The 21,948-nt window shown below is 57.3% G+C and overlaps 1 protein-coding gene across 5 annotated transcripts in view; it reads right to left on the bottom strand.

Moving 5' to 3' along the window:
* The window catches only part of LRP8 (low density lipoprotein receptor-related protein 8, apolipoprotein e receptor), an 80,715-nt gene extending 61,110 nt beyond the window's left edge, over window positions 1-19,605 (bottom strand). For 4 of the 5 annotated variants that reach the window (XM_012639351.1, XM_012639352.1, XM_012639355.1 and 1 more), the window contains exons 1-2: window positions 19,260-19,605; window positions 18,311-18,430 (exon numbers count right to left, since the gene is read on the bottom strand). In XM_012639351.1, the coding sequence (XP_012494805.1) occupies window positions 18,311-18,430; window positions 19,260-19,365 (226 nt within the window). In that variant the 5' untranslated portion in view covers window positions 19,366-19,605. The remainder of the gene's footprint in view (window positions 1-18,310; window positions 18,431-19,259) is intronic. The other variant, XM_012639353.1, reaches the window with a different exon arrangement.
* Between the last annotated feature and the right edge of the window lie 2,343 nt (window positions 19,606-21,948).

The following is a 21,948-nucleotide window of genomic DNA, read 5'->3' as shown; positions in this document are numbered from 1 at the left end:
GGAGTGAGAGAGACCCAGGTTCGAGTCCTGCTGCTGCCACTCATGTGCTGTGTACCCTTGGGTGCTTCTCTGTGCCTCATCATCCTCTCAGCAAAGGGACAGGACAAATCTCCCCTCACGGGGCTGTTAAAGAACTCCTGACGTCATGCATGGAGAGCAGAGGTGCGTGAGGGCAAGCTGGGTGCTGTGCTCACCTCCCAACCACAGCTCTTTAGGTAGGGACTGCCATAACTCCACTGTGCAGGTGAGGAAACCGAGGCACTGAGAGGGGAGGTGACTTGTTCAACTCACTTGCTGTGTGACCTTGGGTGAGTAGGTCACACCCCCGAGAGACACCGTCACACAGTAGGTGGAGCTGAGGAGGCCACGCCATGGTGAGGGGAAGGGCAGGCCGTGGGGCCGTGCTGGGGTGGGCATAGGGCTTGCGATGCTGTTCACAGAATCAATCTGTGGACGAGGGAGGAAGGGGAGCAGGGTGCCCGTGGGCGGTGGGCATCCCATCAGGGGGGCCCAGGGCCCTGTTTTTCTGTCTTCGAGACTTTACTAAGCTGCCCCTGAGCGCCCGGCCTATGTCAGGCTCTGGGGAAGAGAGAAAGATAGTGGGAGGTACTAGTGATACCACCTCCTCTCCTCTCAGCTTTCCCCAGGGCACCCAGCCCAGCCATGGCACAGGGCAGGCACGCTGTCATTTATCATTAATGATTGCCATTTTAATATGAATAGGGATGATGCCTCTGAGCAGACCACTGTAGGCAGCAGCAAGGAGGCCCAGCCCCCACCCACCTGCCCCAACACCTCACCAGAGAAGATGGCAGCCACTCAGGCCCCAGCCATCACCCTGTAGACGTCTGTGGTTGCTGAACAGGGTAGTGAGCTGTGCTGTCAGTTCAAAGACTGTGGGCTCCACCCTGGAGCACACCCACACCTGGCCTCCCAGGGGACAGGACTCTGGGCCCCAGGCCCCTGGGTCTCACCTGGGAATAGTGTAGGGAGGAGGGAGGAGACAGGGGCTGGGGCAGGTTCCACCTCCAGAAAAGCCCCAGTGCCGCCCCACCCCATGTTCCAGTGGGGAGGCCTTCCTGGCCCACCCCAGCCCACCTTCCACCCTCCTGGCTCGGACATTTAGTCTCCTAACTAGTGTGCATGACCTCGAGGGAGTCACCTTCTACCTCATTTTTCTCCCCTGTAAAATGGGGATAAAAACAGTACGTGCCTGATGGGGCTGCTGTGAGGACTGAATGAGAGATCGCCTGGCCAGAGTCAGGGCTCAGTACATGATGGCCATGACTACCGATGACCCGGGATTAGTGCAGGGAGACCCAGTCCGTGGGGACCAGGGGGGCTGGGCAGGCCCGAAGGAGCCTCTGGCCTTTCCAGGGCTGCTCTGAGGCAGCAGGGTCAGCCAGGGTCTGTGTTCCCACAGGCCTGGGACCCACGGGCCTCTCAGGACACAACCAGAAAGAACTTTCTTATAAAGGAGTGAGTCTCTGTCCCAGGAGGTGTGCAAGCAGGGCATCCATTCATTCCTTCAGCAAGCATTCGCTGGGTCCCTCCTCTGTGCCGAGCCCTGTGTCAGGCACTGGGGGATGGGAAGGGGTGTGAGGCCAACCCCACGTGGAGAAAGCCACACTCTAAGGAGGCCTCAGGTCAGGACTGCCTGCCCCTGTAAATGCGTCAGAGCCAGGGGGACATGCAGGAAGCCCTTCGCCATGAAGGGGACTTGGGAAGCATGCGGGGCAGCTCGGTGAGGGGCAGGGCTCTGGCTGACAGATGTGCAGCCCAGGCCCTACCCTGCTCTGAACTCCCTGCCCTCCATGATCCAAGGGCCCCCTGCCCTGGTCCACCTTGACCGTACCTCAGCACCAGCCCCCAGAGCCCTTGCCCACCCCCAACGCCCAGTGAGGGGTGGGCAGGAGGTATCCCTGGTGGGAGGGCCCAGCTAGCAGCAGGGTGTAGAGGAAGGAGGGAGGGGTAGCCGCCTCTGCCTGGACCCAGGCAAAGGCACAGCCAGTCCCAGGCAGGTGGCAGGCTCACCCCCCCCACCCACTCTCTTGTCCCCCAACAGTTCCTGGGGAGCGGGCTCCAAGGAGGCCTAGCAGCCAGACCACCAGCTGCTTCCCCCTCTCCATACAAACCCTGGCCACAAAGCACCCTCCCCCAGCTCTGCCCGCCTGCGGTGACAGCCTCTTGGCACCAGCTCTCCCCTTCCCTCCATCTGTCAGGAATCGGTGCAGACAGACTGTGAGAACCACAAGAGGAAGTGGCGACACTCTTGGACCCCTCCCCTCCCCTTGCCTCCCCAGTGCTCCCCCCACCCCACCCATCCCCCTCTGCCCCTTCTGTGTCTCTCCCTTCACTTCCATCTGTCTCCATCTCTTCCTACTGATGAAGACATTGACAGAGTGGGCGTCGGGGTGGGGGAAGAGGACTGGCCAGCCAGCGACCCCCACTTACAACACATACACCATGGCCACCCATTTGTCTTCCCTTCTCCCCGCCAAAGAGGAGCCGATGTCTCCATCTGTAAAACGGGTACAGTAATTCCTGCCAGGCCGCCTCCAGAGGGCTACTGTGAGGCTGGGGGCAACACGTGGGAAGGGCTTTGTCAACTGTAGGGGCTTGTGAAAGGCAAATGATCAGTGTCCCCAGCTTCTTCCTATTTAAGGTGAGAATAAGGATCTCAGTCCTGCCCTCCACTTGAGAGTAGTGAGGCCGAAATGGGACATGGACAGACAGGAGAATGCCCTGCAGAGTCTACGTGGCAGCAGGAACACAAGGCGGGCACATCAATGCTGTGATTTGCACGGTATCTACGTGAGCTGAGCCGGACCAAGATGGACCGACGCACAGCTGTGTGGAAGGCAGAATCTGTAACAGTGGCCAGGCCTCCTGGCCCTGTCCACACAGCTCCCCACCCAGGGTGCTCGGCCCTGATTCTTCCAGACCTTCCAAGAGCTCTATTTCTCCCTTGAATATTCCCAAAACGTGGGGAAGAAATCGGCCTTTTCTTTGTGTGTAGGGGAGCCGTGCCCAGCTGGCAGAGTGCACAAAGAACGGGGAAGCCCTGCTACAGACCTGGGGAGGGCACTGGCTGGGATTTGCGGGGCACAGATAGACTGGTCAAGTGTCCCAGTTTGCCCAGGACTGAAGGGATTCCCAAGATGTGGAATTTTTAGTTTTAAAACCAGAATATGCATTCTGAGGAAGACTGCCAAAAAAACCCCCAACAGTTCCAAACAGACCAGGATGAGTTGGTCACGTTACTCGTGGGTAAGCACATGGCAGCACCAAAGCATTGGGCAAACGCCGGGGTGGGCATTTTCATGGAAAAGAGAACAAAATCCCTGCTCACCCCCCAGTCCCTGCGAAGCTTGGCCCAGGGCTCCAGAGGCCTGGCGGAGAGGAAGTTCTGGTCTAGACTGTATTCTCAGGGTCCTGCGAGGCCATATCTGACCCTAGCCACAGCACAGATGTGCCCAAGGTCACGGGGAAGGGTCTTGGGCCCTCTACCCTCTTCATAGCAGAGGAAGCTGAGGCTCAGAGAAGGTCACACATTAGTTAGGGGGCCAGTGCTCCCAGGAAAGGGCCTGCTTTTCTACCTGTAGATGCCCCTCAGGTCCAAGCAGGGCACCCGGCACAGAACAAACCTTCAGGGAACATTGGAGCTAAGACTGAAAGCTCCAGTCTACACCAGGCACTCCCTTGGGACTCACAGAAACACCAAGCACGGGCACGTACGGCAGGAGGAGCTGGGAACTCAGCACAGGGTGGGAGGGCAGTGGGCACGTTCAAAGCCCAGAGACAGCCCCCACCCACCGCTGTCCTCCACAGGCCCCAGCCAGGTACCCCTGCCCCCTCCCCCGCCCCTGTCCCCCTGAGGCTCATGGTCCGCATTGTGAACCACAGACTTTAAATCAGGCCAGCATGGTAAAGAGTCACAAGGACAGAGATGGAGGGAAAGCCCAGAGGAGGGTCTGACTCACCCGTGGTTGGGCGGGGGTGGGGCTCCCTGGAAATGGTGACTCTAGAGGTTAGTGGGGTTGGAGAAGCAAAGGTGGGGCCTTCCAGGCCAAGGGAACCGCGTGTGCAAGAACATGAAGCTTCTCCTTCCAGGTGTGGCTGGAGCATAGAGTCCTAGGGTTTGGGGGCAGGGGATGGGGAGACCTGGGGCTGGAGAAGAGACAGGTGCACGTTAGGTCTTGAAGGGCCCTGAATGTCAGTTAAGACTTGATCCCGTGAGGGTGGGCATCGCTGCGGAATGCTGAGCAAGGGAAGACGTAGCTTTGCATCTTCAAAAAGAGCACTTGGCTGCAGAACCGAGAGTGGACTGGAGGGAGAGAACGGAATCAGGCAGGTGCTGCTGTGGTGTCCAGGAAGCGGTGGCAGAGGAAGTGGGGAAAGGCCCAGACTGCCAGGTAGGCAGAGGGAGGAGTCTAAGGACTTGGGGACCATTAGAGGTGAGGGCTCAGGGGGAGGAAGAGCGGGTTGTGACAACTCCCAGGTTCCTGACCAAGGCCCGGGCAATGCCTGCGCTATGGACTGGTCCAAGGGGGCAGAAGAGGTTCAGCCACAGCCCCCCAGTGCTGTGTGCTGGGCCACAGGTCATTGCAGGATCTGGGTACTGTTGCCCTGCCACCAAGGAGACCAAGCTGTCTGTGAAGATGTCACCTTTACCTCCAGGCACGACACTCTGTCCTCATCCCCGACTTTTCAAAGCTCTGGGAAGTAAGTCACGGCCACAAGAGGCAGCTGATATTTACAGAGCCTGAGGGTGTGTCCCCCAGCAGCCCACGCTGGGGGAGGCAGAGGAGTGTGGCCCCAGAGAGGACAGGCTTTATCTGAGCCGTCACGGCAAGTCAGTGTCACAGGCTGCACCTCCCTGAGCCTGGAGGCTGTGGCGAGAGCACAGACGGAAGGGTCACTGAGCAGGTCTGGGGTGAAAGAGGGGGGCAGTCTCTGTAAGCAGAGGTCCCGTTTCTGGGCTCAGAGAGGGGCAGGGGAGCTGTAGGAGGCAGATCTGGGATTGATTTTCTAATAGGGAAAAGCTGTCTGGAGACAGAAGGAGCTGCCCAGTTAGTGAACTCCCTGTCCCTAGCGGTACTGGGCACCCCGACCTCCACCCCCCCAGGGCTGCTGAGGGAATTCCTGCATTGGGATGCGTGGGGGGAGGCTGCTTTGCCAATGAAGAGGCTGTCCCTGTCCCCAGGAGCCACAGCTCACTCATTCATTCACTCAGCACAGTTCACTGGGGCCTGCTCTGTGCCAGGCCAGGAGAGTGAGCCCCAGGGCTGGGTGGAGCAGAACCAGAGAAGCCTCCCCTCTCAACCTTCCCCACCCCTTCCAGGAGGTGAGGCCAGAGCAGGGCAGGGGGCCGACGATGGAGGCATGTCAGTCCCTTCAGCCCTGGCTGCCCATCCTCCATGTCACAGTCTGTGTCCTGCCCTCTAAAGGACAGAGTGCCCACACTTTCCTGGGCATATTTGGGGCACAGGGCCAAGGGCTGGGCAGTGCCAAACACAGTGTAAACTCCTGCACCCCGCCCCTCCCACAGGTTCCCAAGGCTCTGGGCTCATTTCCTAATGAGGTCCCTGGAAGGACTCTCCCTAATTAAACTGGGCCAGTGAGTTACGGCCTGGGGCAGCAGGGGAGAAGGGGGGACAAAGGAGCCTTTCTGGGGGCTCCCTGGCTCCTCCCACTCCACATAGCAGTGCAGCAGCTCCGTACAAGAGGGGATTCCTGAAGGACGGATGCGAGAAGGAGGTTCAGAGAAGGAGGTCAAAATAAGCCTAGTTGATCTTGAATTGCGCACTGCTCATGTGCCAGGCACTGCTCTTAGTGCTTTTTTTTTTATTGAGACAGAGTCTTGTTCTGTCACCCCGGGTAGAAGAGAGTGCACTGGCATCATCATAGCTCACCGCAACCTCAAACTCCTGGGCTCAAGCGATCCTCCTACCTCAGCCTCCCACGGACTGAGGCATGCACCACCACGCCCAGCTAATTTTTAAATTTTCTGTAGAAACAGGGTCTCACTCTTGCTCAGGCTGGTCTCGAACTCCTGGGCTTAAGCAATCCTTCTGCCTTAGCCTCAAAGTGCTGGGTTTACAGACGTGAGCCACTGTGCCCAGCCCTCTCAGTGCTTTTCATACATTAACTCACATAATCCCACAACCACCTGGAGGGTGGGTGGGTGTTGATGGCTCCACTGCACAGATGGGGCAGGGGCTCAGAGCAGTGAAGTAACTTGCCGGGGTCCCATAGTGGGGAGGTGGTTCCAGCTAGGAACCTGGTGGGACACCCTGCTGTCATCTGCATCACGGTGGAGCCTCTTAGGGATGAGGCAGGGGCCCTGGGGATTTTCACATCTACAGCTCCCAACCGGCTGTGCACCAAGAGGTTTGGTGTCAGGCCTGGAAAGGGGCTGGGGCTGAATTTCAAAAGCTGCCCAAAGTGACTCAATCCTAACTCTCTCCCAGTACAGATGGGGAGACAGAGCCCCAGGGAAGGGCAGGGACTCACCCAGGTCACACAGCAAGTTTGGGACAAGATGAGGCTGCCTGGTTTCTGGGGGCGGTGCTGAGAGCCCAAGGGGCAACTAGCAAGGTAGGTGGTTCAGTTAACCACCTGCAACAAGGGTCCAGGCCCCTGTGTCCGGAGGGCAGACCTCACGGTAGGGTCTGCCAGGGTGGGTGAGGCTGAAGACCAGAGAGAGACTGGCCAGGCATCTCGGGAGAGGAGGCAGCAAAGAGAACAGGGGCTCAGACCACACGGGCTGGTGGACCTCACTATCCTGGTTTGGTCTAATTCAATGGTGTAAGAGGAACCGACTGGCTCTGGGGCCTGCACACTGAGAGCCGGTTAGCTGTCTGGTGGTTTACACAGGCCAGGAATTATCTATTACCCAAATCATGCAGAGCAAGCAGGATTCTGGGGTTCATGTTGGAGGGACTTGCCCTGGGCCTCCCAACCAGCAAGTGGAAGGGCTGCAGTTGGAACCCAGGTCTGGCCGCTGGAGAGGCCACACTAGTGGCCCCTGCACACCTGGCCCCTACCCTGGAGAAGCAGGCAGCAGGGGTAGGCAGGGGGAGTACGGAGGGAGACAAAAGAGTGTCACATAGGCTGCTCATATTGCCTTCATTGGCTCATAGGTATTGAAAAATCAGCCCAGTCAGAGCTCAGCAAAAAAATAAGCAGGCAGAAAAAACCCCAAGTAGATGTAGGCTCTGCTAATAACCAGTGGGTTTCGGCTTTGTGTATACAGTTTAGGCCGTGTCCCCTGTGTGAGGGGTTGGGGCAGACCCCTGGGGGTCCCCAGGGGTTGGGTTTCACAGCCTCTGCCCGCTGCTTCCAGCCCTGGGCCTCCCAGGCCTCAGGGAGCAGGGGCAGCTCCTTGGAGCCCCCACACCTGGGGCCTAACTATGCCCTGGCTCTCAGGGGAAGACAAAAGAATCCCAGAGAACTGGACTGAGAGGGGCTGGAGAGGCCCCACTCCCAGTGAGCTGAGGCCCTGAGAGGGGCAAGAACCGAAACAGCCACCGGGCAAGGTGGGAGCGGAGGAGACCCGACGCCCAGGCATGGCTCTTTCTAACAGCCTCAGCCCTCCGAGTGGGGCCGCTGCGCACACTGCAGACAGAGGCTACTGTGGCAGGGGGCACGCTGGGAACAGAGATTGCTGGCGCCTCTCCAGCCACAAATAATTCCCCGCCACAACAGCCCAGTGGGGGGCTTTGGTTTGACCAGCCTGGGGGGTTGTGGGAGGAAGAGCGTCACCCTGGCCCAGTGGCCTCCTCATGTCCAGAATAGTCACCTCCCTCCTGGCACACACTCCCTCCTCTCCAGCACACACCCTGAGCACACGCACGTGTGCCCATGGCTGAGAAAGGGCTCTGAGGGTGACGGGGTAGCAGATGGCAGCTCAGGGTCCAGGAAGAGGGGGAGGGAGGGGGCAGGAGTGCTGGCTTGAATGTTCCTGGATTCAGGCCACCAGGAAAGCCCACCCTTGGCCTCCAGCTATTCAGTCCGCAGCGTAACCTGGGCCTGATGGGGCCTTCCTGCTTCTCATCAGCTGCCAAGTCTCTGATGTTAACCTGGACCTACTGGTGAACGAAGGCCCCTCGCGGGTAACTACCACACCAGGCCTGGAGGTCAACCAGCTCCCTGGGCCACCCAGGAGGCAGTCACCCTGGGGCCCCCAACGCAGATGGGTGGAGGAGATGATTCCTACCATCCCTCCCGACCCAAGAAGCTGCTGTGCTCTTAGGCAGCCAAGTCCTCCCAACTGGCCAGCTGACCTAAATCTCTCCTGCTGCTATTTCAGCAGCTGCTCTCTTGCTGTGTGTGTCCTTGCTGGAGGAGGAGGGACGCCGCTGACAGCCCCTTCCACTCGGCCTTTCCCTGTGCAGGAAACACGGGCTCAGGAAAGGGAATGAGAATGCTCATCTTCAGGGCCGGGCTCTGGGCGAAATGCGGGACGTCAGCCTGCGCACCTCCACCACGCGAGCTTGGGGGCAGGTGGGCCTGACTCCGTTTCTCTCCATCACTGCACTGCTCCCAACCCAATCGTGAGCACAGGAGGGAGGCAAGAGGGAATGGAACCCAAGGAAACTGGGCCCCAGGGCCGAGTTCTGGAAGCGGACCTAAAAAGTCCAGCTACCCTCCATCTACCGGCCCAGAATCTAGCCCAGCAAGCCAGCGACGCTCCTCCAACCCTCACCAGGCAGTAAGGGACTCCTAGGGCACAGGTCCCCCAGACCCAGGCCAGGACTAGCTAGCTCCAGCCCCGAGCCCAGCTCTAGGCAGAAGGAGTCTGCTCGGAGTGCTGGTGGCAGTGCAGGTGGAGCAAGGACCAATGAGTAAAGAGTAAATGAAGTTCAGAGAGGCAGAGTCATTCGCCCAGGGTCACACAGCAAGTTAAGGGCAGAGACAAAACAATTATTATAATGCTATGGAGGAGATGGGTTCTACCAATATCTCGAGAAGAATGAAGGGACAGTTTTGTTCTCTTCTGGCTTTTCTGGTGGGGGTGAGAAGTCCTTGAGGCCAGAATACAGCTGTCCTTCCTCCTGGCTTTGCTTTGTGTGGCCTGGATATGGCTACTTTGTCTGTGTCACAGGGCCAGGACGAGGTGGCCCTGTGCTCAGAGAAGAGGGAGGTCCTTCGGGTTGCTCGCCCTGCTGGAAAGGGAGGCCGTGGGGACATGTAGGGAGTGATGGTGTGAGCTGGAAACAAGTCTCCTCTCTAGAGAGTGACTCGGCAATGACGAAAATGCACATGCTTCACAATTCCTTTCCTAAGCGTTCGTCTTCAGGAAAGAACCAGACAAATACACAAAGGTGTAGCACGAGGACGTCTATCCCAGCACTGTGCAGAACAGGGAAAAAATAGAAGCAACTAAACACACGTCTGTCAACAGGAGAACACATCATTACATTATGGAAGCGCCACACAATGGAATACTACCTATCCCTCTAAACAATGGTATGAATCTATTGTTATTGACATGGAAAGCCATGTGTGAAAACAATTGTCATAACAAGACCTCATTTTTGATTAAAAAATACATGTGTTCACGCACACGAGCTCACACACAGAGAAAAACCTCTGGAAGAACATGATGCTTACATAGTGACACAACCGAGGGCAACTGTGGCTGCCTTCGTTTTGCTTTTCTTTATTACCTGTGTTTTTTTTTTTTTTTTGAGACAGAGTCTCACTCTGTTGCCCGGGCTAGAGTACCGTGGCATCATCCTAGCTCACAGCAACCTCAAACTCCTGGGCTCAAGCGATCCTCCTGCCTCAGCCTCCCGCATAGCTGGGACTACAGGCATGCGCCACCATGCCCGGCTAATTTTTTCTATGTATTTTTAGTTGTCCAATTAATTTCTTTCTATTTTTAGTAGAGACGGGGTCTCGCTCTTGCTCAGGCTGGTTTCGAACTTCTGAGTTCAAACAATCCGCCCGCCTCAGCCTCCCAGAGTGCTAGGATTACAGGCGTGAGCCACCGCGCCCGGCCTATTACTTGTGTTTTTTATTACAAGTATGAAATTACTTTCATAAACTCAGAAAAAGTCCCTGCCATTGGAAGACTAACTAAATAAAATCAGTTTAGGTGAGTTTTAGCTCCAGTACTCCCAATATCTGGGCAAGTCCCTTCCCCCCCAACACCCACACCTGACCCTTAATTTCCACAGCAAGAAAATGGGGATGATGATAATTTCTGCACCGCTGGCCTCCCAGGAGCATCCCTGTGCGACACAAACTGGAAAAGGTCACACTATGGTTATGACAAGCCAAGAGGGCTGGAAACTGACATAGTCTCCAGAATGGCTGGGATGAAGTCCTTTGTGGCACCTCAAGGCCAGTGACCATTCCCATGGACTCTTAGACTGGCAGTTCCCGGGGAGGGTCTGGGCTGTCCGTCCTGCCACAGGCCATGTTCCAAGCGGCAGGTGTGGGGAGGCAGTGAGGGTCATGGGAACTGCATAGAAGTGAGAGCCCCACAGCCCTGGGCTTGCCGGGTGACTTTCCTAGTCGCCCGAGGGCATTCTGTGGGGCCTGACAGTGTGCCAGGCCCGGCTCTCCCAGCCCCAGAGACACAGAGGTCAGCTGGGTGCAGGAGGTGAGGAGCGCAGTCGGGACCAGGCAGTCTTCCCCTGAAGGCCCTCAGCCGCTCCCGTGCCACTGCGGCTGCGGGGCTGTTCCTGGGGTCTGTGACATACGGCAACTTGTGAGAGGAGCCGGGGTGAGCAGGGCTGACAATTAAACTCGGTGCTTGGGGGCCCAGCTGATGCTTGAGGGCACCCCAGGGGCTGGCGCTGCTCAGGAGGGAGCTGGCATCCCCACTGGCAGGGGCTGGCAAAGAGGGACGCCTGGGGTGCCCAGGAAGGAAGGGAGGCTGCAGCGTACCCTTGAGCCAGGAGTAACTGTCGCTGTGAATGCATTATCTTTTCTTTTCACCTGCTTTAGATTTTGCAGCCAGGACAGGCGTGGCCCAGTCCTGCCATAGACCAGTCGGGCTGCCTGGGGCAAGTGACTTCAACTCTTGGAGCCTCGGCACTTTCCTCTGTGACATGCAGTCATGATACTTCCAGGCACTGCTGAAGGAGGCCTTATATGAGAAAACCCCAGCAGCGAGCTTGATCAACTCTTATTAACATCAACGCGAGTGTTGTAGATGACTTCCCAGCAATCCAGGGGTGGGCAAGCGGGGCCCGGCCAGGGGCAGTGGTGGGCCTGAAGTTCCAGTGCTGGTGCTCAAAGAGGCCTGTGTCCACCCCTCAGCCTGAGAACACCTTGTTCCCCGATCCAGCAGGGAACAGAGAGGGTGGGGGTGGGGGTGGATGCGGCAGTGGATGGGAGCTGGGAGCGAATATTATTCTAACTGCAGTCCCGCCCAGGAATAGAGGACACCCTGGTTCTGCGAATGCGTCTCTACTGACACCTGCAGCTGATTTCTGGCCACCAAGGCATCAGTTTCACCTTTTGAAGCCTAGGGCTAGAAAAGCTCCCAAGTTTGCAGGGCAAGCACTGGAAGCCGGGGTGCAAGGAGGCAGCCAGGCCCTGTGTGACTGACTGCAGACAGTAAAGGAGGACAACACTGGGGCTGACCCTGCCTGAGGTCACCTGCGTCAGCAACATAGCATGAGGTCCTCAGTTTCCCTTTCTGTACAGTTAGAAGAATAATCACCATATCACAGGCAATAGCTGAGAGAAACCTCTGGAAATTGTGCGGATCATATCCATGGGAGGCTGGAAAAGGGGAGCCTTATGTTGGGGCTCTGTGGGGTCTCCAGAGAAGAGGGTCCCTCCCCACTCCCCATACACCAGAAAAATAGCCCAGAGAGGCACTGCCGGGCACTGTGGCCACTCCCCACCTCCTCCGCACCCCCCAAGCACAGGGCCCTCTGACCCCACCAGGCTGGACAGAGCCCAGAGAGGAACAGCTTGAGGAAGAGTCTGGGCTCCCAAACAGATAGACCTGGGTCAAATCCCAGCCCCATCACTTAAGAGTCATGACATTGGCCATGTCACCTCTCCTCTCTGAGCCTCAGTTTCATCATCTTCAAAATGGGAAAAATAATAAAATGGCCCTCACAGGGTTGTAAGTGGCAAAGCTAAGCAATGGAAATTGCCTCGCAGTCCCAGGCACAGGGTGAGCAGCCAGTGCCTGTTATTGGCAATTCCTCAAGGGAACTGTTTGGTTTGGAACCCTTGTGCCCAGCCTGAGGCTGGCAGAGCACACAGGGGAGAAGAGTCTGTGATCGATGGAAGAACAGGATGTGTTGTGCGAGGGCTGGAGGACAGAGGTCAGGAGAGGCATCTCTGGGGGAGGTGGCATCCCTGCCAGGCCTTCGGGGACTGGGTGATCTGGATGTGTGGGCACTTTCAGGACAGTTGTTACCAATGTCGCTTAGAGCTGGGGCCCCAGGGCCTGGCTCCGCAGCCCCCAGGACACAGCCCCACACCCTCCCACAGGCCTAAGACTGGCTCCCTGGGGGCGGCATGGGCCTGAGGGTGTGATTACTAACCCAGGGCCAGGAGAACATCCACCTGGTCACATCCCTCGAGGGGCACCTGCTCCATCAGCCCTCTGGGTTCTCATTTTCCTCACTTTCTCCCTTGGGGTCTCTCTTTGGCTTCACCTGCTACCAACATCTCTCCAAGGAGGGAAAGCTGTCAATTCAGCGACCAGCAGACAACTGGGGAGGAGGAAGCCAACCAGCCCCGAGGCCAATGGCACCCCGAACCCCAAGCAGGCCTAAGAAACTCAAGAGGCTCGTGGAGAGGGACTCTGACCCAGGAGAGCCCATGGGAAGACCCAAGCGAAAGCCTTCAGCAAACACTCCCAAGGCTGCTAGGATCAGCACCTGGGCTCAGACCTGGGCCTAGAAGGAAGGGAAGCATGGGGCCTGCGGGGCAGAGCCCTGGAGGCTGTAGGCCTTCCTCTCCTTCCCAGGCACAGCCAGGACAGGAGCCAGCCTTCAGGACAAGCACACAGCCCAAGGGAAGCCAGCCCCGCCCTGCTAGGCCTCCAGCCTGTTTGACTCATTTCTTCCTCCAGCTCTTTTTGGGCAGCTTCTGCCACCTCCAGGTCCATCCTGGGGCCGAGTGGCCATGAGGCCACCTCCACTGTGGCTAGGCAACTCACTGGCTGAGGCGAGCACCAGCTGCAGGAGCCTCAGACAACATCTGGCTAAGCAGATGGGGGCAGAGGAAGCAGGGGGTCCTGGGCGGCCTGCAGAGACCAGAGTCCGGTGCCTAGAGAGCTCCATGAAACTCCTCCAACAACAATCATGGCCATTGCCATTCACTGAACACCTACTGCCTACCAGGCACGTTATCTCATTTAATCCTCACAACTTCTCTGAGAAGGAGGGAGTATTATCACCCCCAAGGCCATTCAGCCAGGAGGTGACTGCTGGGATGCAAAACCAGGTATGTCTGATGCAGGGCCCCACTGAGTTGTGATTTTGACATGGGTCCCTAAGTCCCTTATCTCAACTCCTATATCTCAGCCTGGGGAGAGGAGGTGTCCGGGAAGGCTTCCTGAAGGAGGTGACACCTGCACTGAATCTCCTAAGATGATAAAAAGAATGTAGCCAGTGAGGGAGCAGAAAGAGCACCCCAGGCAGATGGACTGGCACATGCAAAGGCCTGGAGGTGAGAAGCAGCAGAAAGTAGAGAATGTGACAGATGCTAAGGTTTGGTGTCCCAGGCTCACAGGAAGAGGTTAATAGGAGCCAGTCACAGAGTGCCAAGTGCAGAAGAGTCTAAGTTGACTTGATCCTCTGGGTACTTGGGAGCCCCAGGAGGGGCTCTGAATGGTGGAGGTGCCTGGTCAGATGAGGACACTGAAGTTCAGAGAAGAGCAGCCCCATCTGTCAGACAACTCCATCCACTGAAGGTGATGAAGCTGTGCCCAGTGTCAGGAGTGCGCATCCAGCCGCACACCAAAGGCCAGGTGTAGGCTACGGCACCAGCTGGGAGCTGTGGCTGAGCTTTAATTATTTACAAGGCCGCTTCCCAGCAAAGCCTCAGCACTCTTGCAGCCTGCCCTTGTCCAGCTAATGAACTCTCGGCTGTGGGTGACCTTGCTGCAGCCACTCTTTATTAAACTTGGGATGGAAGAGCGACAGGGGCCAGGATAACAAGCGAGCTGAAAGAAGCCTGGACCAAGTAGAGGTACATGAGCGGGACACTGTCTCCTGTCCACCTGTCTCCCCAGCCTTTCCACAAAGAGAAGCACGGAATTCTTCCCAGAGGGGGAAGTGAGGAGGGAGGGGGACGTGTGGGCAGAAGAGCCTTAAGATGTCATCTCGAGGTGGGGAAGAAGGCCTGGGAAGGACCTGCCCCAGGTCACCGGCTAGTACTGGAGACAGCATAGGTTCCATAGTTGGGTACCTGCATTCACACCCCAGCAGTTTCACTTAAAAACCATACACCGTTGGGCCAGTTACTTGACCTCTCTGTATCTTTATAAAATGGGAATAATTCAGGTACATCACAGGGTTGCCCCACTTTATAGAAGAACACAAGGCGATGTATGTAAAATGTCAGCACGATGCCTGGTCCATAGCAAGTGCTCAGTTAAGTGTTAATGGGTATTGTTGTTGTTATTCAGGGAGTAAAGGCCTGGCCAGAGACCAGAATCCTTGCCTCTGCCCCCAGACACTAGGGAGCAACAGGAAACTGAGGCCAAGGGGCCAGCTCGCCTACGTGACCCAGGTCCACAGACAGGAATCCCACCAAATTCCCCTGGCCGGGCCGCCCCTGGGCTTCCTTGGGCCTGGCCCTTCAGTTTCCAGCTCCTTCCTCCACTTTGAAGGTCCTTTGAATAGGAACTAAAGCCCCATGAGCTCTTCCCTTCCCCATCCTGCAAGCTCTATCTGTGTCGCCAAGGGCCAAGTCCCACCCACTGTGGATCAGGATCAGGACTTAGAAGGCCTTAGTTTGAGCTCCAGCTCGAACCCTGAGGAGCTCTGTGACTCTGTGACTTTACCTCTCTAAGCCTCAGCATCCTCTCCAATATAGAGACCATACCACCTATTTTAAAATGTTAAGCCCTGGGCCGGGCGCGGTGGCTCACGCCTGTAATCCTAGCACTCCAGGAGGCTGAGGCGGGCAGATAGTTTGAGCTCAGGAGTTCGAGACCAGCCTGAGCAAGAGCAAGACCCCGTCTCTACTAAAAATAGAAAGAAATTGGCCAAACAACTAAAAATAGAAAAAATTAGCCGGGCATGGTGGCGCGTGCCTGTAGTCCCAGCTACCTGGGAGACTGAGGCAGGAGGATCGCTTGAGCCCAGGAGTCTGAGGTTGCTATGAGCTAGGCTGACGCCACGGCACTCTAGCCCGGGCAAGAGAGTGAGACTCTGTCTCAAAAATAAAAAATAAAATAAAAATGTTAAGCCCTGGTAAAATGGTAACTAATACCATTTAAAAATGTTAAGCCCTGGAAACATGGTAACTAATACCATTTCCTTAAATCTTTCCTTCCATCTTTCAAGGCCTAGTTCAACCGTCTTCTCCTCCAGGAAGCCTTCCTTGGCCTCCTCAAAACAAAAGCTCCCTCCTTCCAGCCTTCATCAGCCTCTTGGTATACAGAGGTGGCATTCTGGCCCCTTTGGGAGCTTGGGCTCATTTTGCCTCATATGGACTTTACCTACAAATCCCAACCCCATTTTGTAGGCCCAGAGAGGTACAGAGGTGGGGCAGCCCAGGCCCTCTTGCAGGGTGGAGTACCAAAGGAGGTGGTCAGGTCTAAGGCAGGGAGGCTGCTCAGGGAGAAGCCAACAGCTTTGAGGGGAGAAGAATTCAAAGAAATGCAGTCTGGGCAGGTGGCCCAGAAAGGTGGTAGCGGGAACCCCTCAGAGGGGGAAGGAAGGACTGAGGAAAGAACATTTTTAAGCATCTGACCCCAACACAGCCACTCAAAGCCTCACCCCATTTCTCTAATTTCCCTTAGTGGCTACTGGGAGTCCATTCCTAAAGACCGCATAGGTGGAAACACCCCACCATTCCCTTCTCCTTGAAGCCCCGTGTGAAGACCATCTCTGGATATAACCAATGATGGAGGGACAGCTACTCCTGTTTGGCAGATGAGAAAACAAGCTCAGAAAAGTTAAGCCATGTGTGACTGATACCCGGTACTATCAACAAAGCCACCACTCTTTCCACTCCAAGCCCTCAACATCATTTGCTTTTGGTCAATAACTCTCTGCCTTTGACTCTACCCCATCCATCTCAGAAACAGTACAGGAGCCCAGAATGGCCATCAGAACTCTCCTGGCCCCATCTGGCATCACCCAGCCACTTGGCTACTTAATACCTCCATCCTGCCCAAAGCCTCACATGGAGATGAAATGAGACAGGCCCAACATGTAGAGTATGGCTTTCCAGCTCCTAGATCACACTGCTGGGTCCTTCCACATCACACTCCCCACCGCAGCAGACAGTGCCCCCGAACCAGAAGGCAGGCAGAGATCCTGACCAAGTTCTGTCATTCTGAGTCGTGTGACCCTGGGCAAATCACTCAACTTCTCTGAGCCAGCTCCCTTATTTACAAAAGAGCTTCTGCTCTTCACAGCCACCCTCACAGAACTGTTGCTATGAAGAGCCAGGAAGATAAGGTATAGCCAGTCTAGAAACGCAGTTTCCATTTCCCTTCCTCCTCAGCACGCCCACTCTAAGAGGACCAAGAAAACAATTCCCAATGATGAAACTCATGATAATATTTTACCCAGGCACTGCCATTTTCATAACTTCAGCAGCACCGGCTCACGATTAGGCTAAGAACTCTGGAGTCAGATGTTTAAGTTCAAGCTCCCACTTAGCAGCTGAGTAGCAGTAGAGCAAGTAACTGCTCAGTGCCTCAGTTTGTTGGTCTGCAAAATAGGACTGCTGTGAAGATTAAAGGAGTTTATATAAGACAGGCACTTACCACAGTGCTTGGCACACGTGGTCGGCACAAGTTAGTCTCATTACTTCCAATTACATTTCTAGAACTGGTCCTCAAAATAGTGCTGTGAAGTTGCCAGGGCAGGAATTATTAGCCCAAGTGGTCAGGTGAGGAAACTGAGACAGGAGTAACTACATGCCCAAGTCACAGAGCCAGCTTTGGGTTAAGTCTGAGAGTGAACGGGGGAGAATGACTGGCAAACAGTCAAAAAACTCAAGGATTCAACATAGAGGGTGCCTGTCCAAGTGTCCCTCTGCCTTCCTGCACACAGTGTGAGCTGTGAGCCTGTCCACCTGCCACCTTGCTCCCTCAGACCTTGTCTGTGCGCCCCGGTAGGCGGGGCTGGCGGGTTCTGGAGCGCGCCTCTGCGCCGGCGTGCAGCACGTGCTCAGTACTGATGAATGAATGACTGCCTGAGTCTGTGTCTCAGCAGACTGTTTTTCTGTTCCTGGAACTACATTCCTTCGGCGGTGGCAACTGCCTGCTAACTAGCTTCCGGTCCCACAGACACCAGAAACCCTGAGAAGGAACTTGAAAATCAGTAGCGCACACCACGCTCAGCAAAGGCAGCCAGCCACCTGCACACGCCAGGGCTCCAGGTGCGGCTTCAGGGTCTTTGGGCCCCTTCCAGGAAACAAACCCTTACTCCTGGTTCCCTCCTTCCTGGTGTGCCCATGACTCATAGCCGGGCCGGGCTAGCAGGAGAGCGCAGTCTCTAACGAGGGTAGCTAAAAAAGGTCTTCACAGTGACTAGGCAGAAAAGCAGCGGAAGACTGCGCCCGGGCCCCGCCTGCACCTACTACCAGGAGGAAGCACGCGGGGGTGTGGCCGGGGCGGGGCCAGGGCACAGCCCCGGCTCCCAGGGTGCCCGAATACTACACAATCGCCCGCCCCGCTATTGGCCGCTCCGGCCACGGGGGCCTATGGGGTGGTTCTCACCCAGCCAATGAGGGGCCCCGGGGAGCCTATTCATTCACGAAAACCGAGCAGGAAAAGGAGCGCACTGCGGCCGGGAGCTGCGTGGAACTTTGAAACACGCGCGCATCCCGCGGGGCCGAGCGGGAGTCCGAGAGGGCCGTACCGCTGGAAGGTGGACATTAAGCAGGGAGTGCCGCGTCCCCGCCCACAGTTCCGGCCCGGCAGCCCCAGCGTGGCACACCCTCCTGCCGGCACATCGACCTGGGCTCCGTCCCAGGCCCCTTAAGAACACGCCAGCTTCCCTGCTCCCTCCGGGTGGTTCAGAGCTACCCGGCCCCCGAGGGAAGTGGCGCCCAGGCGGTTTCCCGGCTGCGGGCTCGCTGCAGCCACGTGCGCGCAGAGCATGGCGCCCCCCACTGTTCCCTCCGGCCGGCCACTCACGGCAGTCATCCTCGTCGCTGTTGTCGGAGCAGTCGTCATCCTCGTCGCATCTCCACACAGAGGGGATGCAGCGCTCGTTCCGGCACCGGAACTGGTCCTCTCCGCATTCCTTGACCGGCCCTGCGGGGGGAGGAAGCGTGATACGGATTAGCGGACTCGAGCCCTACTTCCCGTTACCTCCTTATCACACCCCCGCAGCCCTGACCCCTTGGGAAGGGTCTCCTCGGGTGAAGGAAAGGGGGATGCTGGAGACCCCGGGGGCTTCGGGCACACTCGATCCTGAGGGAAAGCAGGGTGGCAGGGGTTCCTGGGATGGCGGGCCTCTTGGTGGCACGCCGAGACCAGGCGCATACTTACAGTGGGTGTCACAGGACTTGGGTATACCCTCCATTGAGACACACTGAACCACACGCAAGACCCACAGTCAGACATCCACGCAGACACAGCCCACAGGGAGCCCACACACACGCGCGACACACGCCGTGAGCACATCCCACTCGCAGGCAGCCCCTCTCTCCGCTGCGCACGAGGGTCTCTGAAACGCATTGTCAGGCAGAGAAGCCGCTCGGCTCATCGCCGCGGCAGAGCGCGCGTGTCAAATAAACCCCAACCGCGAGGATCACACAGCTCCTCCGAAACCGTGAACCACGGCTCCTGCCCCCCGCAAAGTTCCCGGCAGGCCAGACCCCCTGCATCCATCGCCCAAGAGCGGGTGCCCAGGGGCCAGAGCCCTCAACGCTGGGAGCCGTGGGGGCGAGGGGCCGAGGACCAATTCAGGGACAGCTGGGTGCTGAGAAGCCTGTTCGCCCGAGCGCCCCCGCCAGCCCCGGGTGCGGGGGATCCCCCGCAACTCGCTCTCCCCCACCCACCCCACCCCCCCGGCCTCCGGGCCGCGCTTTGTTGGCGGCTCCGGCGGCGCGGAGCCGGGCCAGGGACCAGCAGCACGCACCTTGGCCGCCGTGCAGCGGCTCTGCAGCCGCCGCGAGATGCTGGAGCCGCAGCAGCAGCAGCAGCATCGCCAGCAGCCGGAGCGCGCCCCGCTCGGGGCGGCCCATGGCGGGCCCGGGGCTCCGGCCGCCGCGCCCCGCGCACCCCTCGCCGCTGCCGCCGCCGCCGCGCCTCAACCCTCCGAGTCCTTGCCGCGGCGCCGGGGCTGCCACTGCCCCCGCCGCCTCCGCCGCCGCTGCCGCCCGCCCCGGCTCCTCGGCTGCATTTCAAGCAGGTTCGGTGACGCTCGGCGGCGGGGCGGGCTCAGGCTGGGCGCGCGGCCCCGGCCCTGGGCGGCCGCCGCCGGCGCGCGCGCTCCCTCCCGCTGCCGCCTCCGCCCCACGCTCCTCTCCCTCCTCCCTCCTGTCCTTGGTCCGCTGCTCCCTCAGCTGGCACTCTACGACCCTGCTCTGGGCCCGCCCGAGTGCTGGGCGTTGCAGACGCAGGGATGAGCCAGGCCAGCCCCTGCCCCCACAGGTGGCAGGTCCAGGGGAAGCAGCAGAGGTTTCCCGGAGGAGGTGTCAGGCAGATCAGAGACTGAGGGATGCCTAGGACTGAGCCTGGGCGGGAAGGGAAATGATGCTCCCGGGCGCACAGGCCTGTGCAGTGTGCGCGTGGGGTGGGGAAGGGGAGGATAGGGGCTGGGGTACCAAGATGTGGATGGTCAATGAGAAGCTGGGGGCGCGAGGCAGGACCTCTGCACCTGTCATGGGCTCCGGCGGGGATATTACAAGTCTGCGTGGCTGTGGCTGATTTCGTTTCTTGCCCATGTATATCTGTTCATGTCACACGCTCTTGTGATCACAGGCAGGGATGTGAGGCAGGTGGCTTGGGCCTAGTGCACAGACTATTTCATTCACCCTTATTCAGTACACTCCATGGGCCTAGGCAGAAGGGCAATCAGGGTGACCCGCGGGGAAGACAAGGTAATCTTGCTGTGATGGAGAAGGGCGAGGTCTGTGGGGGCCCACAGAAGGGATGTGTCATCCCTGCTGCTAGGGGAGGCACACCTAGGGCTGCTGGCTGTCTGCCTCTACTGTCCTCTGCATGAATGAGAAGGAGCTTCCTCTGGAGGGTTGCAGCCTGGCCTCACCCGCTCTGGGGAGAAGGGGAGCAGAGAGCAGAGCTGGGATTAGACTTGCACAACATTCTTTAGAGAATGAGATTTCAGGGCATCAGCTGCTAAAGGGACTAGCTGGTGGGTGCCAAGGGCCGGTGTTAGGTCTGCCCTCCCCTCCCTTCTTGTTTCTTCACCTCCCCAACAAATGGGTGGGAGCTGTTAGCCCTAGGCCTGAGGCCACCCTGTCTCATCAGCAGCCTCCTAAGCCCTATTACTTCCTTTGCAGCCTAGTGGCAATGTGTGTGGCCACCTCACCAGAAAGGGCTTAGACCCCAGGGAGCCCAGCGGGTGCTTATGTCATTACCCTTCTGTCCCTTGTTCATTCAGTCATTCAACAAACATATTCAGGCCCTATTCTGTGCCAACCCCGTGCTGGGCCTGGGAGTGCCAAGGTGAATTAGACATGGCGTTGGCCCCAGGGGGGGGTCAGCCCCTGACTGGTGAGGAGACAGACCATCAACACACAGACGATGACATGCAGACATACTCGCAACAAAACCTCAAGGAGCACTTATATGTGCCCAGCACTGTCCAAGGCTCAAGGATACCATGTAGAAATAGATACAGCCCCTCCCTGCTCTCCTGCAGTTTATGTCTTAGTTGGGAGAGACAAACATGAAAGCAAGAAAACAAAAAAGATTATTTCAGATCATCATAACTGCTATGGAAAAAATAAAACAGGGATACAAGAGTGATGGGGATGATCATGTAAGGCCTCACTGAGGAGGTGACATTTCACTGAATTTCAAGAAGGAGCCTGACCAGATGAAGATCAGCTAGAATGGCATTCCTGGCAGAGGCCTCAGGTGGGCACCAGGTAATGGAGGGGGTAGGTGCACCAGGCGAGGCTGGAGAGAGTCAGCAGGGCCCTGATCGCATGAGGGCTTTGTAGACCACAGCAAGGAGTTTGGGTTTTGTGTCAAGCACAGTGACGACCACTGTGACAGCAGCGTGGCAGGACTGTGGAACCCAGGATGGAAGCCGCTCCTGCAGCCCAGGCTGACCTGTCCATCTCAGCTCTGCCTCTTCCACTCTGTGGTCTTGGGAAAGCCAGCGCCATCTCTGAGTCTCACTTTCTCATCTGTGAGGTGGAGGAGATGGGAGTTCCTGAGGTTCGTTCCAACTTTGAGATGATTGTGTGGGTGGAAGTTCAGAAGCAGTAGGTAGAAAGATTAAGGGCATGGGCTTTTGGGTCAGACACCTAGGTTTGCGTCTGTTCCTTTCCTTCCTAGTTAGGTGAATTTGGGCCACTCAGCCTCTCTGGCTCGGTTTTTCCACCTGAAAAATGGGGATGGTGACAGTGCTCACCTCACAGCATTGTGGTAAGGTTGATATTAGATGAGATTGTGTATACACAGCACACAGTGTCTAATAGGTGCATAATAGGTATTAGTTATTCTTATAGTTATTCTAACATAATTCCCTGTTTGCAAACCTCTGGTGGTTTTCCACCGTCTGGAGAATCAAGATTGAGCCCAGACATTCCCCATCCTCCCCAAGGGAGTCTTTGCTCATACTGTCTACACACACA

The sequence above is a fragment of the Propithecus coquereli genome, unplaced genomic scaffold (assembly GCF_000956105.1).
Source record: "Propithecus coquereli isolate 6110/MARCELLA unplaced genomic scaffold, Pcoq_1.0 Scaffold14, whole genome shotgun sequence".
NCBI classification, from domain to species: Eukaryota; Metazoa; Chordata; class Mammalia; order Primates; family Indriidae; genus Propithecus; species Propithecus coquereli.
This window is presented reverse-complemented; position numbering and strand designations above follow the sequence as displayed.